We start from the raw sequence: 25,719 nt of genomic DNA, 5'->3' as shown, positions 1-25,719 counted from the left end.
TGTTAGTGAGTGTGTTAGTGTTAGTGAGTGTGTTAGTGAGTGTGTTAATGTGAGTGTGTTAGTGAGTGTGTGAGTGTTAGTGAGTGAGTGTGTGTGTTAGTGAGTGTGTTAATGTGAGTGTGTTAATGTGAGTGTGTTAGTGTTAGTGAGTGTGTTAGTGTTAGTGAGTGTGTTAGTGAGTGTGTTAGTGTTAGTTTGTGTTAGTGTGTGTTAGTGAGAGAGTGTGTTAGTGAGTGTGTTAGTGTGAGTGTGTTAGTGTGAGTGTGTTAGTGTGAGTGTGTTAGTGTGAGTGTGTTAGTGGTAGTGTGTTAGTGTGAGTGTGTTAGTGGTAGTGTGTTAGTGGTAGTGTGTTAGTGGTAGTGTGAGTGTGTTAGTGTGAGTGTGTTAGTGAGTGTGTTAGTGAGAGTGATTGTGTTAGTGAGTGTGTAAATGATTGTGTTAGTGAGTGTGTTAGTGAGTGTGTTAGTGAGTGTGTTAGTGAGTGTGTTAGTGAGTGTCTTAGTGAGTGTGTTAGTGTTAGTGAGTGTGTTAGTGTGTGTTAGTGTTAGTTTGTGTTAGTTTGTGTGTGTGTTAGTGAGTGAGTGTGTTAGTGAGTGAGTGTGTGTTAGTGAGTGTGTTAGTTTTAGAGTGTGTTAGTGTTAGTGTGTGTGTCTGTTACTGAGTATGTTTGTGTGCGTCTGTCACTGAGTGTGTGTCTGTCAGTAAATGTGTGCGTCTGTTCATGAGAGTGTGTGTGTGTGTGTGTGTCTAAAGCACTTACCTTTCTCCAGCGCCGGGCTCCCTTGGCGCTGGGGATCTCTCCGTCCCGATCCGCCTCTCAGCTCCGAATGCACATGCGTGGCAAGAGCCACGCGCGCATTCAAACCGCCCATATAGGAAAGCATTACTCAATGCTTTCCTATGGACGTTCAGCGTCTTCTCACTGTGATTTTCACAGTGAGAATCGCAGAAAATCCTCTAGCGGCTGTCAATGAGACAGCCACTAGAGATGGATTAACCCTCAGTGAAACATAGCAGTTTCTCTGAAACTGCTGTTTTCAGCTGCAGGGTTAAAACTAGAGAGACCTGGCACCCAGACCACTTCATTGAGCTGATTTGATCTGGGTGTCTGTAGTGGTCCTTTAAGTGTATGTGTTTATGCATGCACTGGCGTACATACCGCGGTCGCACGGGTCGCAGCCCTGCGACCAGGTGCCCGCCCGCAATGTGTTGCGGCCCCAGCCCGCGCAGAGTAAGCGGGGGTGGGGGGGGGGGGCACAGATCAGTTTTCGCACCGGGGCCCCATGGGTTGTGTGTACGCCACTGGCCACACACCTTCCTGGCCTGCTTCAGGACGTCCTGTAAGCCTGGGTACTTATGCACAAAGCGTTGTACAATCAGATTACACACATGTGCCATGCACAGCACAAGTGTCAACTTGCCCAAATTCAATGCCGCCAACAAAGTTCTTCCATTGTCACAAACCACTTTGCCGATCTCCAGTTGGTGCGGAGTCAGCCACTGATCCACCTGTGCGTTCAGGGCGGACAGGAGGGCTGGTCCGGTGTGACTCTCTGCTTTCAGGCAAGTCAACCCCAAGACGGCTTGACACTGCCATATCCGGGATGTGGAATAGTACCTGGGGAGCTGGGGGGGTGCCGTTGATGTGGAGCAAGACGCAGCAGAAGAAGAGGATTCAGTCGAGGAGGTTATGGAAGAGGATGGAGTAGGAGGAGTAGAGGAGGTGGCAGCAGGCCTGCCTGCAAGTCGTGGCGGTGTCACCAACTCCTCTGCAGAGCCATGCATTCCATGCTTGGCAGCCGTCAGCAGGTTTACCCAATGCGCAGTGTAGGTGATATACCTGCCCTGACCATGCTTTGCAGACCAGGTATCGGTGGTCAGATGGACCCTTGCCCCAACACTGTGTGCCAGACATGCCATTACTTCCTTTTGCACAATCGAGTACAGGTTGGGGATTGCCTTTAGTGCAAATAAATTTTGGCCGGGTACCTTCCACTGCGGTGTCCCAATAGCTACAAATTTTTGGAACGCCTCAGACTCCACCAGCTTGTATGGTAAAAGCTGGCGGGCTAAGAGTTCAGACAAGCCAGCTGTCAGACGCTGGGCAAGGGGGTGACTTTGTGACATTGGCTTCTTACGCTCAAACATGTCCTTGACAGACACCTGACTGTGGGCAGATGAGCAGGAACTGCTCAAGGCGAGAGACGGAGTGGCGGATGGTTGAGAGGGGGCAAGGAGGACAGCAGTGGTTTACGTGGCTGAAGATGCTGGACCAGGAGGAGGATGGCGGCTTTGAGTTTGTGTGCTGCTTGTACTCATGTGTTGATCCCATAGGCGTTTGTGATGTGCGATCATGTGCCTTCGCAAAGCGTGGGTGTTGGACTTCCCACGACTCAGTTTCTTTTGGCACAGGTTGCAAATGGCATCGCTGTTGTCAGAGGCAGACACACAAAAAAAATGCCACACTGCTGAGCTCTGCAATGACGGCATTCTGGTGGTGGCAACAGCATGCGTTGATTGGCATGCTGTCTGGCTGACCTCGGGTGCCGATGCATGCTGTCTGACTGTGCCACTAGCTCCTTGCGACGACCTCCCCCTGCTTCCAACTCGTCTCCTCCTCCTCTCTGTCTCCCCATCTGAACTTTCCCCCTGTTCTTCTTCTCTTCTAGCGGGCACCCACGTGACATCCACGGATGCATCGTCATCATCAACCGCTTCACTTGTATCTGACAACTCAGCAAAGGAAGCAGCAGCGGGTACAACATCATCATCATCACACCGTACGTCCATGTGTGTAATGCTGCCTGACTGAGACATATCCCTGTTATCTACATCCTCTGGCAATAATGCTTGCGCATCACTCATTTCTACCAACTGATGTGTAAATAACTCCTCTGACATATCAAGTGAAGCGGCTGTGGTGCTAGTGTTGGTGGTGGCGGCGGCAGGCGGGCGAGTGGTAACTTGAGAGGTGCCAGAAGCTAAGCTGGAGGAGGATGGTGCGTCAAGGTTCCGAGCGGAAGCTGTAGAAGATTGGGTGTCCTGTGTTAGCCAGTCAACTATGTCCTCAGAACTTTTCGAGTTCAGGGTACGTGGCCTCTGAACACTGGGCATTATTCTAGGGCCAAAGGGAATCACAGCACCACGACCACGACGGCCCCTGCGGGGTGGCCTGCCTCTGCCTGTCATTTTTTTTCGATTAGTGGCACTATGCGTGCAAGCTACTGTGACAACAGATATGAGTGGCACTGTGCACTGGCAGAAGTTGGCAGAGTAGACGCTGTAGGCCTGACACACACGCTTGCAGACAACTAACTGCTAATCAATCTATTACAGTCAAAAAAAAAATGTTTTTTAAATGTACACTACTGTTACACCAGATATGAGTTGCACTGGTGTGACACTGTGCCCTGGCAGGCCCTGAAATGGACACGCGTGAAGGAAACTGACTTCTATTATTTCATAGTCAAAAAAGTGTTGTTTTTTTTTTTAAATGTACACTACTGTTACACCAGATATGAGTTGCCCTGGTGTGACACTGTGCCCTGGCAGGCCCTGAAACGCACACGCGTGAAGGAAACTGACTATTATTTCACAGTCAAAAAAGTGCAGAGTAGACGCTGTAGGCCTGACACACACGCTTGCAGACAACTAACTGCTAATCAATCTATTACAGTCAAAAAAAATTTTTTTTTAAATGTACACTACTGTTACACCAGATATGAGTTGCACTGGTGTGACACTGTGCCCTGGCAGGCTCTGAAACGCACACGTGTGAAGGAAACTGACTGCTATTATTTCACAGTCAAATTTCTAGTTTTTTTTTTTATGTACACTACTGTTACACCAGATATGAGTTGCACTGGTGTGACACTGTGCCCTGGCAGGCCCTGAAACGCACACGTGTGAAGGAAACTGACTGCTATTATATTACAGTCAAAAAAGTGTCGTTTTTTTTAAATGCAAGCTATTGTGACACCAGATATGAGTAGTGGCACTGGGCAAGTGGGCACAGTATACGCTGTGAGCCTGACACACACGCTGGCAGGCAGGCAACTGCAATTAGATTACACAGGAAAAAAAAAAAAAGCAGACTGATGTTCTAGCCCTAAAAAGGGCTTTTTGGGGTGCTGTCCTTACAGCAGAGATCAGATGAGTCCTTCAGGACTGTAGTGGACACTGAATACACTAGCCTAGCTATCGATTTCCCTATTAAATCAGCAGCAGCACACTGTCCCTCCTCTCACTAAGAATGCAGCTTCAGAATGAATCTAAAATGGATGCTGTCCAAGAGGTGGGAGGGTCTTCTGCTGATTGGCTGGAATGTGTCTGCTGACTGTGAGGTACAGGGTCAAAGTTTACTCAATGATGACGAATAGGGGGCGCACCGAACATCGCATATGTTCGCCATCCGTGGTGAACGCGAACAAGCTATGTTCGCCAGGAACTATTCGCTGGCGAACCGTTCGGGACATCACTAGTCTGTATGTATTCAGAAGCCTGTGTGTATTCAGTGTTCTGTGTATATGTACTTAGCAGTGTGGGTGTATTAAGCAGTCTGTTTGTGTGTATTCTGGGACAGTCAGTGCTCCCTGTATAGTTTTGCTCTCTGTATAATACAGGTCTGTGTGTATAATACCCCGGACAGTCAGGGCTCCCTGTATCGGGCTGCTCTCTGTATTATTTAGGTCTGTGTATATAATATCCCGGGACAGTCAGTGCTCCCTGTATAGTGCTGCTCTCTGTATAATACAGATATGTGTGTATATTATCCCAGGACAGTCAGTGCTCCCTGTATAGTGCTTCTCTCTGTATAATACAGATCTGTGTATATAATATCCCAGGACAGTCAGTGCTCCCTGTATAGTGCTGCTCTCTGTATAATACATGTCGGTGTATAATATCCCAGGACAGACAGTGCTCCCTGTATAATACAGGTCTGTGTGTATAATATCCTGTGACAATCAGTGCTCCGTGTATAGTGCTGCTCTCTGTATAATACAGGTCTGTGTGTATAGTATCCTGGGACAGTCAGTGCTCCCTGTATAGTGCTGCTCTCTGTATAATACAGATATGTGTGTATATTATCCCAGGACAGTCAGTGCTCCCTGTATAGTGCTTCTCTCTGTATAATACAGATCTGTGTATATAATATCCCAGGACAGTCAGTGCTCCCTGTATAGTGCTGCTCTCTGTATAATACATGTCGGTGTATAATATCCCAGGACAGACAGTGCTCCCTGTATAATACAGGTCTGTGTGTATAATATCCTGTGACAATCAGTGCTCCCTGTATAGTGCTGCTCTCTGTATAATACAGGTCTGTGTGTATAGTATCCTGGGACAGTCAGTGCTCCCTGTATAGTGTTGCTCTCTGTATAATACAGGTCTGTGTGTATAATATCCTGACAGTCAGTGCTCCCTGTATAGTGCTGCACTCTGTATAACACAGGTCTGTGTGTATACCGGGACAGTCAGTGCTCCCTGTATAGTGCTGCTCTCTGTATAATACAGGTCTGTGTGTATGGTATCCCAGTGCGCTATGATAAGTAGGCAGAGATTGTGTGGGTTGGGCATAGTGGGCAGAGCTTTGTGGCAGAGGGTGTGGTAAATTTTCAAGGTAGTAATTGATAGCTGTGCTGCAAAGTGTCCCTAGAATATTTTTCAAATGTTGGCAACTATGCAATGCTTTCCTATTGCAAAACAGCTGACTCTGGATGTCATCATGCAGAGCGTGAGGATGTCCAGTGTCCGTTAACAGCCATGAAGGGCCTAAGGCAGACTTAGTGTAGCAACATTAAGTGGCCTGGATGCCTACAGTGTCCTTTTAAGCAAAATTTGCCATATTGCGGGTTTCTTTTGACTGGTGGAGTGTGGGTAAGTCAGCATGGCAATGGCAAATTAACTTGAACTTTGCTGAGACTCCACCCATTGCCAACATGCATGCTCCCCATGAGAAAAAGTAGTCCCTAGTCTTTATCTTGAACTAAAAAATTTAAAAACACTACAATTAATTTCAAAAACATAAAAAACAGGGAAAAGCAGAACATATGAAAAATATACATATATTTAAAAGCAAAATCGGTATAGGGTCAGAGCCACTTTAAGGAGATGCAAGTTACTCCAATCTTCTGAATTTAGTCTTCAAACTCATGGATTCTATTGCTTTGCATGTAAGTTGCAATTTTTTACATTTTTTTTAACCCCTTAAGGACCAAACTTCTGGAATAAAAGGGAATCATGACGTGTCAGACTCGTCATGTGTCCTTAAGGGGTTAATCTTTATGTCACATTCACTCATCTGGACCTAAGAGGGTTAAGAGAAATATGAAGTTGAATAGAACTACTTGGTCAAAATCCTTGCTAATCTCCACATTATTATGGAGTACTGACATGTGCTTTTAAAATGATCCGATTTAAACAAAGTGGTTCAAGAAAAGCCATGGAACTCAAAGAATGTGTTGTGTAACAGAAACTTATCTGAAAATAAAGTCCATTAAAGAATTCTGAAAAGGATTAAGCAGAGTGCTTTAATTGCAACAGTAAACATATGCCATAAGACATTTTGTAACAGATGGGGTTTAATTTATTAGTCACCCCAAATGAGATGTAATAATGAAGGAAGGGGAAGGTGAGACTTAAAGGTTTTTCTGGTTAACAATAAACTGCAGCGTTTGACAGGTAGGAGAAAAAAAAAACCTCAAGCATATTAACAAGGTACTAGGTTTTCTATGCTTTTCCTACAAAAAAATAAAAATAAAAAAATAAAACCTTCAGTGACCGTTTTCTTCGCATTTTGTAGAAGCCTTGTAAAGCTTTTTACAATTGTGGGCAATGCAAGGCATGCAAAAACAGTTCTCTCTAACACATTATTTTTTTTAAATACATATATATATACACACTGCTCAAAAAAAAAAAGGGAACACAAAAATAACACATCCTAGATCTGAATGAATTAAATATTCTTCTGAAATACTTTGTTCTTTACATAGTTGAATGTGCTGACAACAAAATCACACAAAACGAAAAAAAATTGAAATCAAATTTTTCAACCCATGGAGGTCTGGATTTGGAGTCACACTCAAAATTAAAGTGGAAAAACACACTACAGGCTGATCCAACTTTGATGTAATGTCATTAAAACAAGTCAAAATGAGGCTCAGTAGTGTGTGGCCTCCACGTGCCTGTATGACCTCCCTACAACACCTGTGCATGCTCCTGATGAGGTAGCAGATGTCTCCTGAGGGATCTCCTCCCAGACCTGGACTAAAGCATCTGCCAACTCCTGGACAGCCTGTGGTGCAACATGACGTTGGTGGCTGGAGCGAGACATGATGTCCCAGATGTGCTCAATTGGATTCAGGTCTGGGGAACGAACGGGCCAGTCCATAGCATCAATGCCTTCGCCTTGCAGGAACTGCTGACACACTCCAGCCACATAAGGTCTAGCATTAGGAGAAACCCAGGGACAACCGCACCAGCATTTGGTCTCACAAGGGGTCTGAGGATCTCATCTCGGTGGACCTGTGGACGTCGGGCACTCATGCCACCCTCATGGAGTCTGACTGTTTGAGCAGATACATGCACATTTGTGGCCTGCTGGAGGTCGTCTTGCAGGGCTCTGGCAGTGCTCCTCCTCGCACAAAGGCAGCGGTCCTGCTGCTGGGTTGTTGCCCTCCTCCACGTCTCCTGGTAGCGCCTCCATGCTCTGAACACTACGCTGACAGACACAGCAAACCTTCTTGCCACAGCTCACATTGATGTGCCATCCTGGATGAGCTGCACTACCTGAGCCACTTGTGTGGGTTGTAGACTCCGTCTCATGCTACCATTAGAGTGAAAGCAACGCCAGCATTTAAAAGTGACCAAAACATCAGCCAGGAAGCATAGGAACTGAGAAGTGGTCTGTGGTCACCACCTGCAGAACCACTCCTTTATTGGGGGTGTCATGCTAATTGCCTATAATTTGCACCGGTTGTCTATCCATTTGCACAACAGCATGTGAAATTGATTGTCACTCAGCGTTGCTTCCTAAGTGGACAGTTTGATTTCACAGCAGTGTGATTGACTTGGAGTTACATTGTGCTGTGTGTTTCCTTTATTTTTTTTTTGAGGGGTGTATCTATTTTTTTCCCCATTACAAAGAAAAAAGTATGGTAATTTTATCACATGCAACATCTTTTAATGTGTGGTCTCCAATATGTTGGTGAACATTTAAGGAATATCTAAAATAAGGTTTTAACAAATTCAGTATACTCTCATTTCAGAAGAGTTCAGAACTGTGATTTTAAATTTGCTGAATTTTAGTGGTATTCAAGAAGTGGCTATAACCATATGGGGTGGGGGTTGACTTCCTAACAATTCTCAATATAACTCAATTTAGAGACCCTCTCCATATGGTTTAAATATGGATTTTGATATGTGTATATATAAAGAAGTGTACCAGTATATGATTTTAAAGATTTAGGAGTGCAATATATTAGGAGTACAATATGCATGTATACATCTATGAGGAGGTGCTGATTGGCCAGGGCTGAGTTTGGCTTGTGCTGGCTCTGCCTCTTTGACAAGCTTAGCCAATCTAATACTTTCCTATGGGAAAGCATTGTGATTGCCTCAGACCACCACTTCTGATGCGGTCAGGGACAGAAACAGACTGGAGTAGGTACAATTTTATTATTTTTAGGGAGGGGGCAGTAGATTGATTTTAACACTGTAGGGTCAGTGATATAAGTTTGTGTTCCTTTAAAAAGAAACACTAGTCACCAAAACTTCAGCTTAATGAAGCAGTTTGTGTTTAGATCATGCCTCTGAAGTTTCACTGCTCAGTTATCTTCCATTTATTAGTTGAACCACGTATCTGTTTTTGCAGCCCTAGCCACACCTCCCCTGGTTGTGACGGATACAGCCTGCATATACAAGAAGTTTCATTTTAAAGTCTGACTTAATAGTTTTTATCTACGGTTCTGTAAAATGTAACTTTATTTACCTACAGGAGGCTCTGGCAAAGGTCTAACAAGCTATTAAAGTGGGAGATGAGAAATGCAAAACGAAAAACTTGCAATAAAAGGAAGTGGTAACAATGGGCAAATCTTTACAGGAAATGTTTATGGAAGGCTGTGCAAGTCACATCCAGGGATGTGTCACTAGGGCTGCATAAACAAAGGGATTTAACTACTAAATGGCAGAGAATTGAGCAGTGACTTCAGAGCCATGATACATACACCAAAACTGCATCAAGAAAAGTTTGTGACTAGTGTCCCTTTCATTTACATGCTTTGCTGGACAATTCTGGGCAAAGCATGCAAGTTAGTATATGCCATTTCATGTACATCACTGCTGGCGAAAACCCCCAGAGCTTGCACATTCATTATGACCTCTAGATTGCAAGCTTGTTTTAACATGATCCTGATCAATGTTGTAACTAACATTGTTATTGTCGAGTTACTCTTTTATAATATTATGGAATATGTTGGCGCTATATAAATGCCAATAACTTTACTGGGGTGAAGCAATGGGATAATCACTTTTACAAAAACCATTACCAAAACTTAATCAGTTCTTAATCAATGAACATTCAGTGTAAAGCCAGGGGTAAAGAAACAATATTCTAAATGCAATTTTTCCTTTTGCATATTTAGTAGCTCTTCAGATAATGTTACAGAAGTCAGACCACAATGGGCTGCATTACTGGCATATGTTAACCAAGTTCTATTATTTCAGGAGCCCACAAGCTCTCCCGCTAAGAAAAATAAATGTCTGCAGTTTACATTTTAGCCATCGTACCTTTTGTTAAATTTAGAAGTTTGTGCCAAAGTAAACATTTCACATGTACACGGTGAATCATTTGAACATCTGATATGTTTTGGGTATAAAGACATGCAGGAGAGGGGGAGGGGAGAAATATGTACATTTAAGTTTGCCAGTAAGAGTAGTTTACTCTTCAATTCAGGTTAAAACCTACAGCATGCCCAATTTTGCATTATTTCTTTGTCAATATGCTGTAGTCACAGCTAGGGCTTAGAATTTCTACTTGCCACCAGCAAGAGAAACTTTCCATAACTTTATTATATGACTGGATGCTTCACTAATATATGTGAACCTTGGGTCAGCTTTAGTCACAGTGCAGCAACATCTTCAGATATTGCTCTGTGCAGGGAAGACTTGGAGGTTTGAGAAGTATAAAGCGCAAATAATTTTATCCCCACACCTCTTTGCAAAGGCTAAAGCCATGAAGTGATTAGTGAAGTGCAGTGACATCAGTTTATTGTACAAAAAGTTTTCACACTGTCTGACCAGAAGTGCAAGTATATGGTGGCAGGACCCTGTCATATTCTAAAGGTATGGATGAGTTTTTATATACACCTCATTAAAAAAGTATAAACAAATTTCCTTTCAATAGATGAAAAGATTAGCCATATTTACAATGGCAGTTGTCTGGCTGACAGATTAGAATTACAGGGTTTAAGCCCCGATAGAAACATACACTATGTGCCGCTCACATTAACAATATTGTAAACCTTTAATATAATGCTCCACCAATATTTAATCAAAGTGAAAATAAAAACACCACATATTGTAAGGTCTGCAGCTGTTTTATTTACAAGTTTACATTGAACAATCAAAGAATGAAAGAAACACTGACTTTGAAGCCTGGTTAATAGAGAGTAATGTAACAATATGCAGCATGGATGATTACAATATTATAAACAAACTACACTGAAAAATTAATGCCAGTAAAAGTCTTGGCCATAATATTAAGAAATATGATATACAAGTTGAAGGTTTGTGATTGAGGTTTTTTATTATCTTAAAGATAGTAGTGAGAAATCTGAGCACGTCAGATTTGAGAAAAAGAAAAAAAGAAAAGTAAAAACAAAACAAAACAGAAGGCTGTGACCATCCATACCATAATCTCTTAGATTAACCCTTTCCCTGCCCACACTCTACTCTGACAGGTAAAGCGTTAAGGGAAGTAGAACAGGCAGTTTACTTATTCAAGTAGAATATATTCCCAGTGTCCGTATCTTCTGTAGTGGAATTACATTAGAAAGCAGGAGGACTTCCCTTGTGAACTTCCGCCATCAATTTTTTCTGCTTCCAAAATTATCCTTTTAAAAACATCAACAGTAGTCTGTACAGAAGAGGGGACAAAAATAAATAAATACATAAGCACATGTGGAAATTACAACAGTATATATATATATATATATATATATATATATATATATATATATATATATATATATAAAAAACAAAAAATAAAAAACACGCAAGGTACCAATACTGAAAATAGGTAAACGAGTAACTTCATGGGAAGACACGAAACGTCAGAACCCTTAAAGGAAAACTTTAGATCCCTAAAGCTTGCTGAAGTGCTTTATGTGTGAAGAGTGTCCTTTCATTCTACAAAAAAAGTGTAGATTTCAACATAAGTTAACCTGGTCACATCCCCTGGCTGTCAGACCAATCCACTTCCTGGTTTGGTTAGCTTAGTGGAGCTAAACTCAAGAGGCAGCAATTTGTTCTCATTGAGCTGCATTGGGGACGTCTGATTGGACAGCAAGTAGAAGTCGGACTAAATTGGGAGAGCATGCTTATAGTGCAGACACAAGATCGATATTTTTACAAAAGAAAATGTATATACCAATGAGGTTTGGGCAGTGAAGAGTCCCTTTAAATGAGTTATCACACAACACATGGCTAATTTAAACCCGCTCCAGAAAAGTACACACTTTTAAACTAGCATTTAGACTTCCAACACAGACAATACAATCTGCACACTGTACTAGGGAAAAGGCTAATCAGGCAGCCAGCCTCCAGGGACAGACAGCAGATGCTCAGAAAGGATGCAGCAATATGGGGCGGGGGGGGGGGGGGGGGGGGGGGGGGGAAGTGTAACCGCCAGACAAACCAGCAATCCCACAAGTATATAGATCCTAGACAAATCTGAAGAGTTGCTATAATCCCCTTGCTGCACGCGTTGTACCTGATTTTCTTTAGCAGATGACTCCAGGAAAGCTGCGTGCCATGATTCAGCTAATGCTTTCCCTTCTTCAAAGCTGATCACCCTTGGGATATTAAAAAAAAAAACTTCAGTTTTTTTTTTTTTTTAACTTTTAATTGATAAATCACAATTCCAATAAGAAATTATATGGACTAGAAGTGAAAATGATTTAAAAAACTCCCCATTAACATCTGACTCTTGAAAGCCATATATAAATATACCTTAAAATGTGTTAGAAGAAAATCTTTAGTACTTTGTAATTTACCCAACCCCCTTCCACAAAATAAAAAACCACACCCCTTAAAAGATGAAATGTAATAAGCAGTTTGTTGACGTTGTCCTTCAACCTTTTACCTATATTTACTTAAAACACCTTTACAAAGTTAAATGGAATTTGTTGGGTCAATCTATTTTTTATAGCTTCTAGTATACCCACCTCTCCATATGCAAGTCCTTCTTATTGCCAACAAGCATTATGGGTACCCTAACGTGGAGGGGAAAAGAAACAGAATTGTCAATTTATTCTTCACAAAGAAGAAGAAAAAATTTTTTTTAAGTATTCAAGACTTACTGAACTTTCCCCACCATATCCAATAATTTCTCATAGATAATTTTAATCACCTCAAAACTGCAAGAGGAAAAAAATAATGATTGAAATACAAATTATGCAAAACAAGTCTAGTAAACGGCAAATAACTCACTTACATGAAGAGGTCTAACATACAGAACCAAAATACAATACAATTGTACAGTTGCTTTAACCCCTTAAGGACCAAACTTCTGGAATAAAAGGGAATTATGACATGTCACACATGTCATGTGTCCTTAAGGGGTTAATTAACTGGGATAATGCACCTTCATGTACTTCTTTCTATGTTCATGTAACTATGTGGCACATTGTGATAAAGGGATAAATTGATTGGCAAAGGCAATGTCCAATAAAACACAACCCCGCTCCACCACCCCACAAAAAAAATAAAGATTACCTTTTGATGGATGTGACCGAATACACCAGTATATATCCATTAATGTCTATAGAGTATGTCGGAGGGAATATGGAGAACTCATCCTGTTAGGAATAAATAAAGATATTCAGTACCAGGATAAAGCACGGTCAGTCTAAATGGTAGCTAGAATGACGTTTCTGATTTTAGAAGATTTGTTGATCAAATTGTCTCCTTCATAAAAGTCTATTTTAGCCTAAAATTTTAACTTGACAATTCACATTTTATCCAATATCCCGAGTGCAACTGGGACTGACAAAAAGAAAATCTACTTTCCTGAAGAATAAAAGTCAGCCTACTCAACCAAATACCATGCATACTTTTTTTAGTAGCTCCCTTATACAGAATCTTGTTTAATGCATTTTTAGAACACTTTAGGAATACCCAGTTTGTCAATGTACATCCCACGCAACCAGCACACTGTGGATGAGGACAGATTGCGACTCCATAGGCTGTGGTCCCAGTTTTTCTAGTTGAAATAGTTTTGAGGGCCAGGACAAATAGCTTGTCATGAGGGACAAGTAGACTAAACTACCGCTTTAGGGCCTTGAAGAAAAACAAACAAATTCCACAAGCCTAAGTGAAATTTCTTTTGGGTTTACAAGAGAATTGTTAGAAATCAAATCTCATAATTTTAGAAGACAACCAAATTTGGAGATTGGGAGGGGGAAGGGGACAAACAATTCAGCTAGGTTTTTCATTTCAGCCATTTGTAGGGTTGCCACCAGGCCGGTATTTTACTGGTACAGAAGATATTGGAGGCCGCCTGGCCGGTGCTGCAGTAACAAATGCCAGTATTTTTCTCAGTATAAACTGAGATTAGCGTTGTGTGGAGAAACCATTAATGGTTTGTGGGTTCAGTAGTTTCTCTCCAGTTTTCGCTATTTGATATGGTATCTTTGAGTTTTTGTTTTAGCAGCGTTGCTAAATACGTACCCCGCTTTGTTGCCGTGTGTACGTTTTCATTTTTAATTTGGAGAGTGTGGAGTCTATGCGTGAGTTCATGGTGTGGATCAGACCTCCACAGATCAGCATAGGGGCATTTGTGGTGGTTGGCAGTTTTGCAAGCACTTTGTGTAGGAAGTTGTATTGGTGTTCATTTGGGCTATATAGGCCTACTAGTAGGAGAGGGTTATTGTTGATCAGGCAATGGAGTATTATGTAACATCCCTGACCATCAATTTTGGTTTGAATGGGTTCTATTGTTAGGGAGTTGCGGAAAAGTAGAGAGACTCTTAATTTGGAGGTGTGGGTTGCATGGAGTTGGAGGGAGTAATTTTACAGCAAATGTGGGGGTGTGGTTTGAGACAAAGTGTGTCCTGTATGCTGACTAGGGGTTGAAGGGGTCTGGGAGGGAAGTTGGGGAATAGCTGGGGAACAGGGGTTTGGACCTTGTAGAGTCCGGTGTATCTATCACACCTGTGGGGATGGGAGTTTAAACTTCCAAGCGGTGGCTGCTTGGGCAAGGATTACCGTGTTCGTTGTACTGTTCCTATATTTTTATAATATTGCGGAGCCCATATGCCGGAGCAGAGATTCACGCGGCCATCTTGCTCGGCAGCTCTCCACGCACCTGTGGCCACATGTTTTAACACAATAGGGTCAGGAATACAGGTTTGTGTTCCTTTAAGATTATTCTTTTGATTTATTTACCATTCACATGAAAAACAGGAACTTAACATGGTGTGTGCCCACTATTAAAAACAAAAAAAACCATTTAGTTATCACTACTCATAACAGAGCACATACCTGCCCAGCGGTATCCACCAACTGTAGCTGATAATCTTGTCCATTCACAGATAACAATTTAGTAAATGCTGCAAAAGTAAAATTAGGATCAGAACATAATTTACATTTTCCCAACCCTTGGTTTGTATGAACCATTATACCCTGCACGCAAGGAACTAACCACCTTGAACAGAATTGGTCTATTTTCAAAGTTGTGATCACTTGGGCTTACATTTAAGAGTCTATAAAATTACTCACATGCAAGGCTTAAAATCTGAAGTTCTATGCCACTAATCAGGCCTTAAATGTACTTGCCACAGAATAAGCAACAGAGGTGAATTTCAACTCACCAGTGGTAAAATGGTTAGTGAACCCTGCTCACAATGTTTTATATATTTATTGTTTTGGGTTACATTTTTGAAGATACAAATTCAGAGCAGTTTCAAATATAAAAAAGCTCTAAGCATAAGTAAAACTAGTAGCATAAGTGAAGCCCAAAAAGGTCAGTTATGCAGTTTAACTTTACATTTATAGGTTTACCAAGCAGCATACAGATAGAATGTTATGCTCTTAACCAAGTCATGAGCATTTAAGACTATTCAAATGACATTTGCACAGTAAATTACATATTTAGTACTATAAATGAAGGTGCTACTGTATTTCCATACTGACCAGTGTCACAATATTTAGTGGATTGCCCCCCCCCCCCCCTCAATGTTGAGGGCATCACACCCCAGGCATTTAATCAGTGTGATGGCCCCCCCACCGTGATCACCAAACAAAAGATCCTCTTTAAAGATTGTTCAAGTATGCACACAGTAAAGCATAGATGCATTTTTTGCTTTACCTCTCTGCGAGGGCTCTCACAAAACACTAAAAACAGTTACTTACTGTTTTCGATCGTAGGATCATAAGAGTCGATAAACTGTCCTTCGACAAACTGAATTGTCAATGAAGATTTACCTAAAGACAAGGAGGGGATCATTGTAATTTGAATATGCAATTTACATAGAGAAAAGCCAATTTATAACTACCACAAGTTAGGCTATACAAATTCACATACACAGTTAAATAAATTGGACATGCAACAATTTCCCAGGTTGCACAATGTAACCGACACTAGCTGGGGTACAGGGAGCGTAATGGTCCTTACTAAAAAGAAATTAACTAGTTTCCTTCTCTCCCAACAGGAAAGAAATGCCATGCTTCTATGCATGAGAAGTCCAGCAGCTGTGTTAGCATTTGTCCACCTGCGATTAGCCGACTCCAGCAATAAAGCAGCCTAAGCAAGGAGAAATAGGACTTTAAGGGAGAAACCAAGAGGCACTGCATGCTTAAGCCATGGTTATTTGGCCATAGCAGCATTTAGCCTCATTGCAATATAACCACTAAATACAGTGTGATGTGGCACCTAGAGTAGCGTTTTCGTATTGCTGTAGTTCTACTCAAAATTTATAAGGTGTGACATGGCCAAGAGTCACCCATCGGTAAAGAGCTGCATTCAGAATTCAAGAGTGAATGGATTCAGCAACAAATTTGCCTTGTAAGGGAAACTAAAGAAATGGAAAGATCAAATTGTTCTATTTATGGTAAGCTGTGTGATGGAATTGCCAATTAAGGCTTTTCATATGTAATTCAATAAAGCAGAAAATGAATGTTCTGCAGCGCTGCACCAGATACCTTGCATCTGCTGTCACATTGTATCTGTGTGAAGCATGTTTACATTGCAGCACTAAGTCAGCCTCCTTTGGTCCAGTATGATGCTGGACGTCCTCACGCTCTGCACGAGGATACCCAGTGTCAGGTTTTACCCCATCGTGTAAAACTATGATTAAACACTTACCTATGGGAAGGTCAATACGTGCAGCATTTGCCTCGCATGTGCTTTAGTGTCTGCTTGTCGTTGTATGTCAGAGCTCAGCACAGCGCCGAAAAGGTATGTAAACAAAATATTTTTAACAGCGTACCCGAGCAGGGGAGTGTGAGGTTGGGGGTGGGGGAGATTGTGCCAGGAACACAGCTTTGTATTCCTGGTACTATAGTATTCACAAGTCGCAAGCATAACTCTGCATTGCAAAATTTGATACACGTATCAAAGTGAGCTTTTGCAGCCTAAGAACTTTTTAGCTGAACAGACATCGCCTACTCTGAAATAAAATATATGTGCTTAGAAGTGCTAGGCGTTTGTTTTAATGTTCTGTGACTGCTTACCTTTTCTAAAATAAATAGAACAAAACAGCCCTTGATAGGAATCATGTGTTCAACCCCTTAAGACCAGTGTCCGGCCCTCCTGGGCCATCTGAACGCAAGGTCCTTGCGAGGACCTCACGATCACATGGATGGAAAAGCTGTCCACAGCAGGGGGAGTGCCTGGAATTACAGGTAGTCCCCCTGCTGCCTGTAATAAGTTAAAATACAGTTAAACACTATAAATGCTCTAAGTATATATACACACACACACACACACACACACACACACACACTGTCTAAGTGTATTTTAATATCAAAATACATGTAGAATGATAATATATATGTTAAAAATGAAAAATTATAGATTTGTAATTTCGTTCTAACTGTATTTTGAACACAAACATGCATTTCTAATGCTATAGTGTTCTACTTTGGATTTAGAATGCCCAATTTTACATACATTTTTGCCCCGGTGCCAAGACTCACTCCTCATGCCGTCAACTACTCTGCATCTGGTGAAGTTGCCCCACAAGCAGTCTCCCTCGCGACTTCTCATCCAATTATAGAAGCATTGGGAGGGGGCAACATATGTGGCAAGCACCAGACTTGTCAAATCCACTGCTTTCTTTTGATAATCATAGGATGTTTGATGTCTTCATGCAGTGTGTGGCTATGCCGAACGTCAAGATAACAGAGTCTAACTTTACTAAAGCAGCGGAAGAACAAACGGTAATGTTTTATATTGCTAGACTAAAAGTGACAGGCCCACTGCAGTCAGACCATTTAATTGAGATGAAGCTGTCTGGGTGCCTATATTGGCCCATGCAGAGATTGCAGCAAGCATAAAGCAGCCCCCACTTGCTATGTAGACCTTGTTACTCATTATCTGAGACATGTCCAATAACTAATGGAAATCAAGAAGTGGTCACTAATGTAGGTCACTTTTACTGTGATTTCCAGTTGTGGTTGGACCACTGCATGGCAGGAGGATCAGGCCTCTATTGGTGAGGTTTTATTCTACTTGCCAAGCACTTGTTCTACACATTTAGTGTCCAAAAGTGTACTTGCTTCCTAATGGTCATTGACTAAGACTAAGTAATGGATGAACAAACTATGTAGAAAATACACAATTTTTTTAAAAAAAGTTACCTATAGTAAAACTATAACAGTAAAGAGAAAATTGTTGGAAAAACCACACTAATGCATTTTGATGCTTTCATAAAACTGAATGCATTGTCTCCTTTATTCTACCTTGCTGAAAACGCTAGGCTGGTTCTGTTCAACATGTGGAAACCCTCAGCATTGTCTGCCCACAAATCTAGAAAAAGCCTATGTATAACACTAGCAATACTTTGTCATAGTTGATTTTTCCAGACTAGAATCAGGAGTGTGACCTTAAATGCCACCAGTTTTTAGTTGAAATAATGTAATAACTCCTCAAAAGTCACAGAAGGAAAAACATGCACTGTTTACTCACTTTGGTTTTTTTTTAAATGCATCTTATTTTTATAATCAAAACTTAGGGACACTTGCGTGATATAGATATATAATTTTCATGACAGTATTTTAAGCTTTGCCAATTGACAGTCTTTGAGAGCTATAGATATATATATACACACACACACTACAAACTTCCTTTCTAAAAGCTATCTTTACACACCTTTATCTAGATTGTTATCCGTTATCAGTTTTCTGCAACTGTCCATTGCCTTTGGACAGAGGGAACAATGTACTGCTGGACAAAAAACCCAAACCCCAAAACCATTGTTCCATGAATAAACCACACAATTTTTTTTAGCCAACTATTGAAAGACCGGTCCGATAACAGACAATGTGAAAGAAAGGATAAAGATGGCTGTCAAAAAAGTGGCGAGTAAGAGAGGCAATGAATTGAAAAAAATTATACATTAATAAAATGAGAGGCTATAAAAGGTTAAACGGAAGTAAAATTTTCATAACATTGTTCCTTTAAGCAAAGCCTTTAGTTGTCAAAGTAATTCACCTATAACCAAATGAACAAAAGGAGAACAAAATTATGGGCTTTAACACTTGGATCTGTCACAAGGGTGTTGACAGCATATCTGGGGTGCCCATGGTGCAGATAACAGCCTGCAGGTCCTGCACCAAGCTTCTGTTAGCTTCCCCAAGAGAAGCCATGCCAGGTACACTTGTTGGCAGAGATCATGAGACACGTGCTCTCAGCCAATGCACAGTCTGGCTAACCAATTGCTGAGAGCACCTGGAGGTTGTGGCCAGCAACCTGCAGATCCCAGATATGTAGACAAACCATTTGGAAGAACATCAAGTCCAGGTTTGACAACTTATCTGTTGAAACTTTTAGCCAATGAGCTTGCACTACATAGCATGATTTATCTCAGGAGATCCAATGGTAGTGCCTAGCAGGAGCTTCTAACTCTTAAATGAAGGAAATGACAAGCACCTTACAACAACTAGTCATACATATATTGTGTGGATAACAGGAACATTCAGCTTATTAAATTTAGTATGTATATTGTGCTGGCATATACTTAACCAATATTCCTTTTCAAACCAACAAACATGGCAGCGTGGAGCAGACAAAATGCTTGCCTTTCTCTCACTTGGAGGCTGGGCAGTGGTGCATGCAGATGCTCTGGATGACTAGGATATAGCAGTAAACAGTTAGAGAGACATTAGACACCCATACCACTCCATCTCAATTAAGTGGTATGGATGCAGTGTTCCTGCCCCATTAGCCCTTGTTTACATTGCAGTAGTAAGACGGCCTTTAGTGGTTGTCTACCAGAGTTTGACTCCATGAAATGACACAAGGACATCCAGCGTCAAGCGACATCCCATATGAAGGCACTGATTCAATTCTTTTCTGTGGAGAATGCCTAATGTGTCACATCCTTCAAACAATTTTATTTTATTTTAATTACTACGTCTAACCCCTGAATTTCAGCCTAATCAGATCATGGTGTTAACCAGAACACAGCCGCAATCTCATGTGCATGCTGTAAGATCATGAACCCATCTGTTCATGATCTTGATCTGATCTGTTTAAGATCTTACAGCATGCACATTAGATTGTGGCTGTGTTCTGGTTAACACCATGATCTCTGATTAGGCTGAAATTCAGGGGTTAGACGTAGTTTAAAAAAAAAAAACACATTTGTAAGAAGGATGGGACACATTAGGCATTATCCAGAGCATCTGTTTAAACATTGGGAAGTGTGTGACAAACGAACACTCACAAGCCACATGTGCCAACACATCTAATTTCTTTCCTCCTAAATGAAGCCATGTGAGTATTCATGCTATGCAGCAATGAGTGGAAACTTTTTAAAGAACACTTCCAGACCCAAAAGGCATTGAGCTTGCCAAGTGTTCCCTCTTTTACACTTTGCCAAAAGTGAATTTCTTAAAAAAACAAACAAACAAAAATTTATAAAGTGCAATAATGCACCTGGTCTTCCCAATTACTTTGTGTCCTAGCTCAAAGCAACGCTTCTGAAAAAGCAGCACTGGACCCCATGCATCTGTGAAATATACTGCTGGTGCAGCACGGGCAGGAGATTGTTGTACATGTGTCCTGTCGCCTAATGTTCTCTGAGAAAAACCATTGGCTTGGAGAATAGCTGCACTTATGATCTCCCAGCAGGCAAAGCTACTTAGGAGACCCTCTGGTCTCTTGATTACAGGCAAGTAACTTATTTAGGGTACACAGTGGGCCCAACAACCTAAATATACTTTAGAGGAACCCTACAAGCACCATAACCACATCAGCCCACGGTTGATTGCACAGCTTACATGGGTCCCTTTGTCTTGTCCTGCAGAAGAAGCCAGATGGCACTAGTCAGCCAAGAACAACAGATAGAGTACTATGGTCAATTGCGCTCAGCTGAAGTTACATATCAATGATCACAACCCCGCTGAGCTGAGTAGGGCTATTCACATGTAGGGGTATGCAGCAACATGCACCTGGTGGCACCCAGGTAGGTTGTCAAACAGTTCTAAGGGCACTTCTTGCACTATAACCACAGCACAATACCTAGAGGTTGATCTAGTGATTGTAACATTGAGCATTAATTAAACCACTCAATTTTAACACTGAAATGTTCCAGTAATTACATGGTCACACTAGAATGGAAAGAAGGAAGCAGACACTGTTGTAACCAGCCCCGTGCACAGTCCATCCTTGACATCTGTCTGGATACCTTTGGATGCATAATGCAGAAGTTTCTTAGGCATGATACCAATAGCCACAGAGAGCCTTGCACCATAACCACTAGAATCCTGTCCTATTGTGTTTTACACCCCACCTCCTATAGGCTAAGCTAGTTTGAGCAGCGTTCTCTTCAACCTATCATTCCTGTAGGTTCTTTTGTAGTGGTCCTATTTATAGTTAAATTCCCCCCCCCCCCCACATAAAATATTGTAAAGCGCTATAGAAATAATAAGCCCTAGTGGTCAGGTGAGAACTTCCTGTTGGACGGCGGACATTATATACCGTACAGAACACTGGTGGGACCTCACTTGGAGTATTGTACGCAGCACTGAAGACCGTATCTCCAGAAGGATATTGATACTTTAGAGAGAGTTCAGAGAAGGGCTACTAAACCAGTTCATGGATTGCAGGATAAAAACTTACCAGCAAAGGTTAAAGGAACTTAACATGTATAGCTTGGAGGAAAGCCCACAGGCCGGTGGCACCCCCCTTCCAGAGACCCCTGAACCACGGGCCGGTGGCACCCCCCTTCCAGAGACCCCTGAACCACGGGCCGGTGGCACCCCCCCTTCCAGAGACCCCTCACCCACAGACCGGTGGTACCCCCACAGACCAGTGGTACCCCCCACAGACCAGTGGTACCCCCCACCCCTCCCAGAGACCACTCACCCACAGGCCGGTGGTACCCCCCTCCCAGAGACCACTCACCCACAGGCCGGTGGTACCCCCTCCCAGAGACCACTCACCCACAGGCCGGTGGTACCCCCCTCCCAGAGACCACTCACCCACAGGCCGGTGGTACCCCCCTCCCAGAGACCACTCACCCACAGGCCGGTGGTACCCCCCTCCCAGAGACCACTCACCCACAGGCCGGTGGTACCCCCCACCCCGAGACCACTCACCCACAGGCCGGTGGTACCCCCCACCCCTCCCAGAGACCACTCACCCACAGACCGGTGGTACCCCCCACCCCTCCCAGAGACCACTCACCCACAGACCGGTGGTACCCCCCACCCCTCCCAGAGACCACTCACCCACAGACCGGTGGTACCCCCCACCCCTCCCAGAGACCACTCACCCACAGACCGGTGGTACCCCCCACCCCTCCCAGAGACCACTCACCCACAGACCAGTGGTACCCCCCACCCCTCCCAGAGACCACTCACCCACAGACCAGTGGTACCCCCCACCCCTCCCAGAGACCACTCACCCACAGGCCGGTGGTACCCCCCACCCCTCCCAGAGACCACTCACCCACAGACCAGTGGTACCCCCCACCCCTCCCAGAGACCACTCACCCACAGACCAGTGGTACCCCCCACCCCTCCCAGAGACCACTCACCCACAGACCAGTGGTACCCCCCACCCCTCCCAGAGACCACTCACCCACAGACCGGTGGTACCCCCCACCCCTCCCAGAGACCACTCACCCACAGACCAGTGGTACCCCCCACCCCTCCCAGAGACCACTCACCCACAGACCAGTGGTACCCCCCACCCCTCCCAGAGACCACTCACCCACAGACCGGTGCTACCCCTCTCCCCCTGCCAGAGACCACTCACCAACAGACCGGTGCCCCCCTCCCCCGGTAGCCCAGTACTCACCAACAGACCGGTGCCCCCCTCCCCCGGTAGCCCAGGCAGGTACCCCTCCCACCCCCGGTAGCCCAGGCAGGTACCCCTCCTTCCCCCGGTAGCCCAGGCCGGTACTCACCCACAGAGCGGTAGCCCAGGATCGCGATTTTCCGCGATTTGGGCTGCGGCATCCTTGGAGACTCCACTTTTGTTTCTGATTTCAGACCCGAAGGCGCCGCATCCACGAGAAACCGACAGCGAGAGAGCTCAGCACACACAGTCACAGCACTCAGACCGCCCACTGCCCGCCTCTTCCTCTCCGAGCGAGCGAACGCGAACTATTTATCATCCACAACTCGCTCCGGGAAAACTCGCTGCGTCATCCCACGACCTGTCACTCCGACCCGGCCGCCTGCGCTGATTGGCCGCTCCCTGTGGCAGAGGGCGTGGTTTCTGTCACTGCCTCGCCGCTGATTGGCCGCACGCTCTGCCTCTCTGACAGGAAGAGAAGTGGGCGGGAATTCCCAGGGTTCGCAGGGCGGGACGCACGTGAAAGTGGCGGGGTTTGCTGGTTGCGTGGAGCTTCAAACACTAGAGACAGCGCACACTCACTTTCACTGACGCCGATTAGCGGTGCTCCGCTCCGGCTAAATAACTTCCGAAATGCAACCTCTACACAGCAGAACTCTATCGCTGAGTGGGATACCACCTCAGAAGGCAATGCTTGTCACCAGAGGCTTCACTGAGCGTTGTAGGCTCCAACAAAATGGCGTCTTTTACGGAAGTGTGCGACCGGAAGTCGTGCTGCCGCCGTGTTTGGAACTCCGTGACGTCACCATGCGTACTGCGTGAGATTGCAGAGCAGTGAGTCAGTGCAGGTGGATAGCTTGCCCACTCTGAGAGCTTAATAATAATAAAAATAATAATTATAATAATATAATAATAATGATAATAATAAAAATAATAATTATAATAAAATATAATAATAATGATAATAATAATATAATGATAATAATAATAAAGATATATATCTGGGGAATATTCACTGGAGTGGGAATTGTTGGCAATTCTCAGTGACTTTAAAATTAGAGGATTAATCCAAGTCCCATAAACACATGAAGTTGTTTTGGTGCGAGGAGGTACCTTACAGGTTAAATTATTAACCCCTTGCCACCTGCATTTATATAGGCTCTAAAAATATAGATTTATATATGTAATTGTATTTTGATAATATAGATTTATACAGTGGTACCTCGGTTTACGAGAGGACGTTTCTTATTGTGAAAAATTTGTAAACCGAAACGCGCTTTCCCATAGGAATGCATTGAAAACAAAATAATCCGTTCTGGACGTCAGAAAAAAGTCAAAATGAGCTGGCATGGAAACCAACCCACAATGCAGAACACACAATAAAAGGCATGCAAACGACGAAGCTCAGCTCCCTACCTTTCCACAGCTTGAGAAATGCACCAAAAAGTCCCAAAAGCAACTGCAAACAATTTCCACACTGGCTCCAAAACTCAATGCAAAAGCCGCTCCAACACCTCCACACTCAATGCCACGTGCTACCCACAGGCTCCAGCATGCAGGAGGCAGTGCTATAAACCTCCCAGGCGCAATGCATCCTGGGGAAACTTGCATCATATTGCGAACAAAATTGTAAACCGATGCATTATTTTCAATGGATTTTCATTTGTAAACTGAAAATGAAGTTAACCGAGGTGTTTGTAAACCAAGTTAACACTGTATACAGTATCTCACAAAAGTGGGTACACTCCTCACATTTTTGTAAATATTTTATTATATCTTTTCATGTGACAACACTGAAGAAATGACACTCTGCTACAATGTAAAGTAGTAAGTGTACAGCCTGTATAACAATGTAAATTTGCTGTCAAAATAAATCAACACACAGCCATTAATGTTTAAACCGTTGGCAACAAAAGTGAGTACACCCCTAGTGGATGTTAGAGACATTGCACTCCCCCACCTTCCATTTGAGGATGCCCCATCGATGCTCAATATGGTTTAGGTCTGGAGACATGCTTGGCCTGTCCATCACCGTCAGCTTCTTTAGCAAGGCAGTGGTCGTCTTGGAGGTGTGTTTGGGGGTCGTTTAACCCTGTAACATTCCAAAACACCATAAAACCTTTACATGTTGAACTGTTCTATCCGTCAGATTTCGCTGAACACAAATATGAGTGTTGTAAAACACTAAGACATATCACAAGGATGATATTTTGAATACCCTGGGTTGTCCACTTTTTTTTTATATTCCTGAGCAGCCATATGGTCTTAAAGGCAACATAACCAATCTGGCAAATTTCAATGTGCAGAAACAGAAATGGGCAAGTCTTATATTTACCCTGTATATTTCCAAAACACCATAAAACCTGGACATGGAGGGTACTATTATACTCGTGAGACATTACTGAATATTTAATTCTGATTATATATTATCGGTGAAAGTGCAGTTTATTTGTGAAGAATGCCAACAAAAAACAAAATATGAATGCTTACTTTGGCCAGTGTTTGTGACTAATTGGCTACTAAGAAAGACTAGACATACCCCATTTTGAATACCCTGGGTTGTCTACTTTTCCAAATGGTATGAAATGGTGGGGGTTATTTTCATTTCTTGGCTTTCATACAGTCTCAAAGGCAACATAACCAATCTGGCGAATTTTAAAGGAGCACTATAGGGTCAGGAACACAAACATGTATTCCTGACCCTATAGTGTTAAAACCACTATCTAGCCCCCTTTGCTTCCCTAAAGATAGTACAATGTTATAAACAAATATGAATACCGCACTCAATCAGTAGCATCAATAAATGTTAAACCTATGCTTAATTTCACAGTATTTATTGTAAAGCTTATAATTATAATTCATAAAGATAATGGTATTTCATCAGATTGGCACATAATTCATCTTATATACACAAACTATGTACAATATCTATCTAGACACAGTATCTTCCTATGCGTAATAAATAGTTCAAAAAA

General features: G+C 42.9%; 1 protein-coding gene across 1 annotated transcript; it reads right to left on the bottom strand.

The window, feature by feature from the left end:
- Positions 1–10,576: 10,576 nt before the first annotated feature.
- RHEB (Ras homolog, mTORC1 binding) lies at positions 10,577–23,119 on the bottom strand. Its single transcript, XM_063450812.1, has 8 exons — positions 22,854–23,119; positions 15,631–15,702; positions 14,761–14,828; positions 12,994–13,076; positions 12,579–12,635; positions 12,444–12,491; positions 11,990–12,071; positions 10,577–11,134 (listed from the first exon to the last, which is right to left on the bottom strand). The coding sequence occupies exons 1-8, from the start codon at positions 22,903–22,905 to the stop codon at positions 11,042–11,044; spliced, it is 555 nt and encodes a 184-aa protein (XP_063306882.1). The 5' UTR covers positions 22,906–23,119; the 3' UTR covers positions 10,577–11,041.
- Positions 23,120–25,719: the final 2,600 nt, after the last annotated feature.

The sequence above is a fragment of the Pelobates fuscus genome, chromosome 4 (assembly GCF_036172605.1).
Source record: "Pelobates fuscus isolate aPelFus1 chromosome 4, aPelFus1.pri, whole genome shotgun sequence".
Classification (NCBI taxonomy): Eukaryota; Metazoa; Chordata; class Amphibia; order Anura; family Pelobatidae; genus Pelobates; species Pelobates fuscus.
The sequence above is the reverse complement of the archived record's forward strand: the minus strand, read 5'-3'. Positions and strand labels throughout refer to the sequence as shown.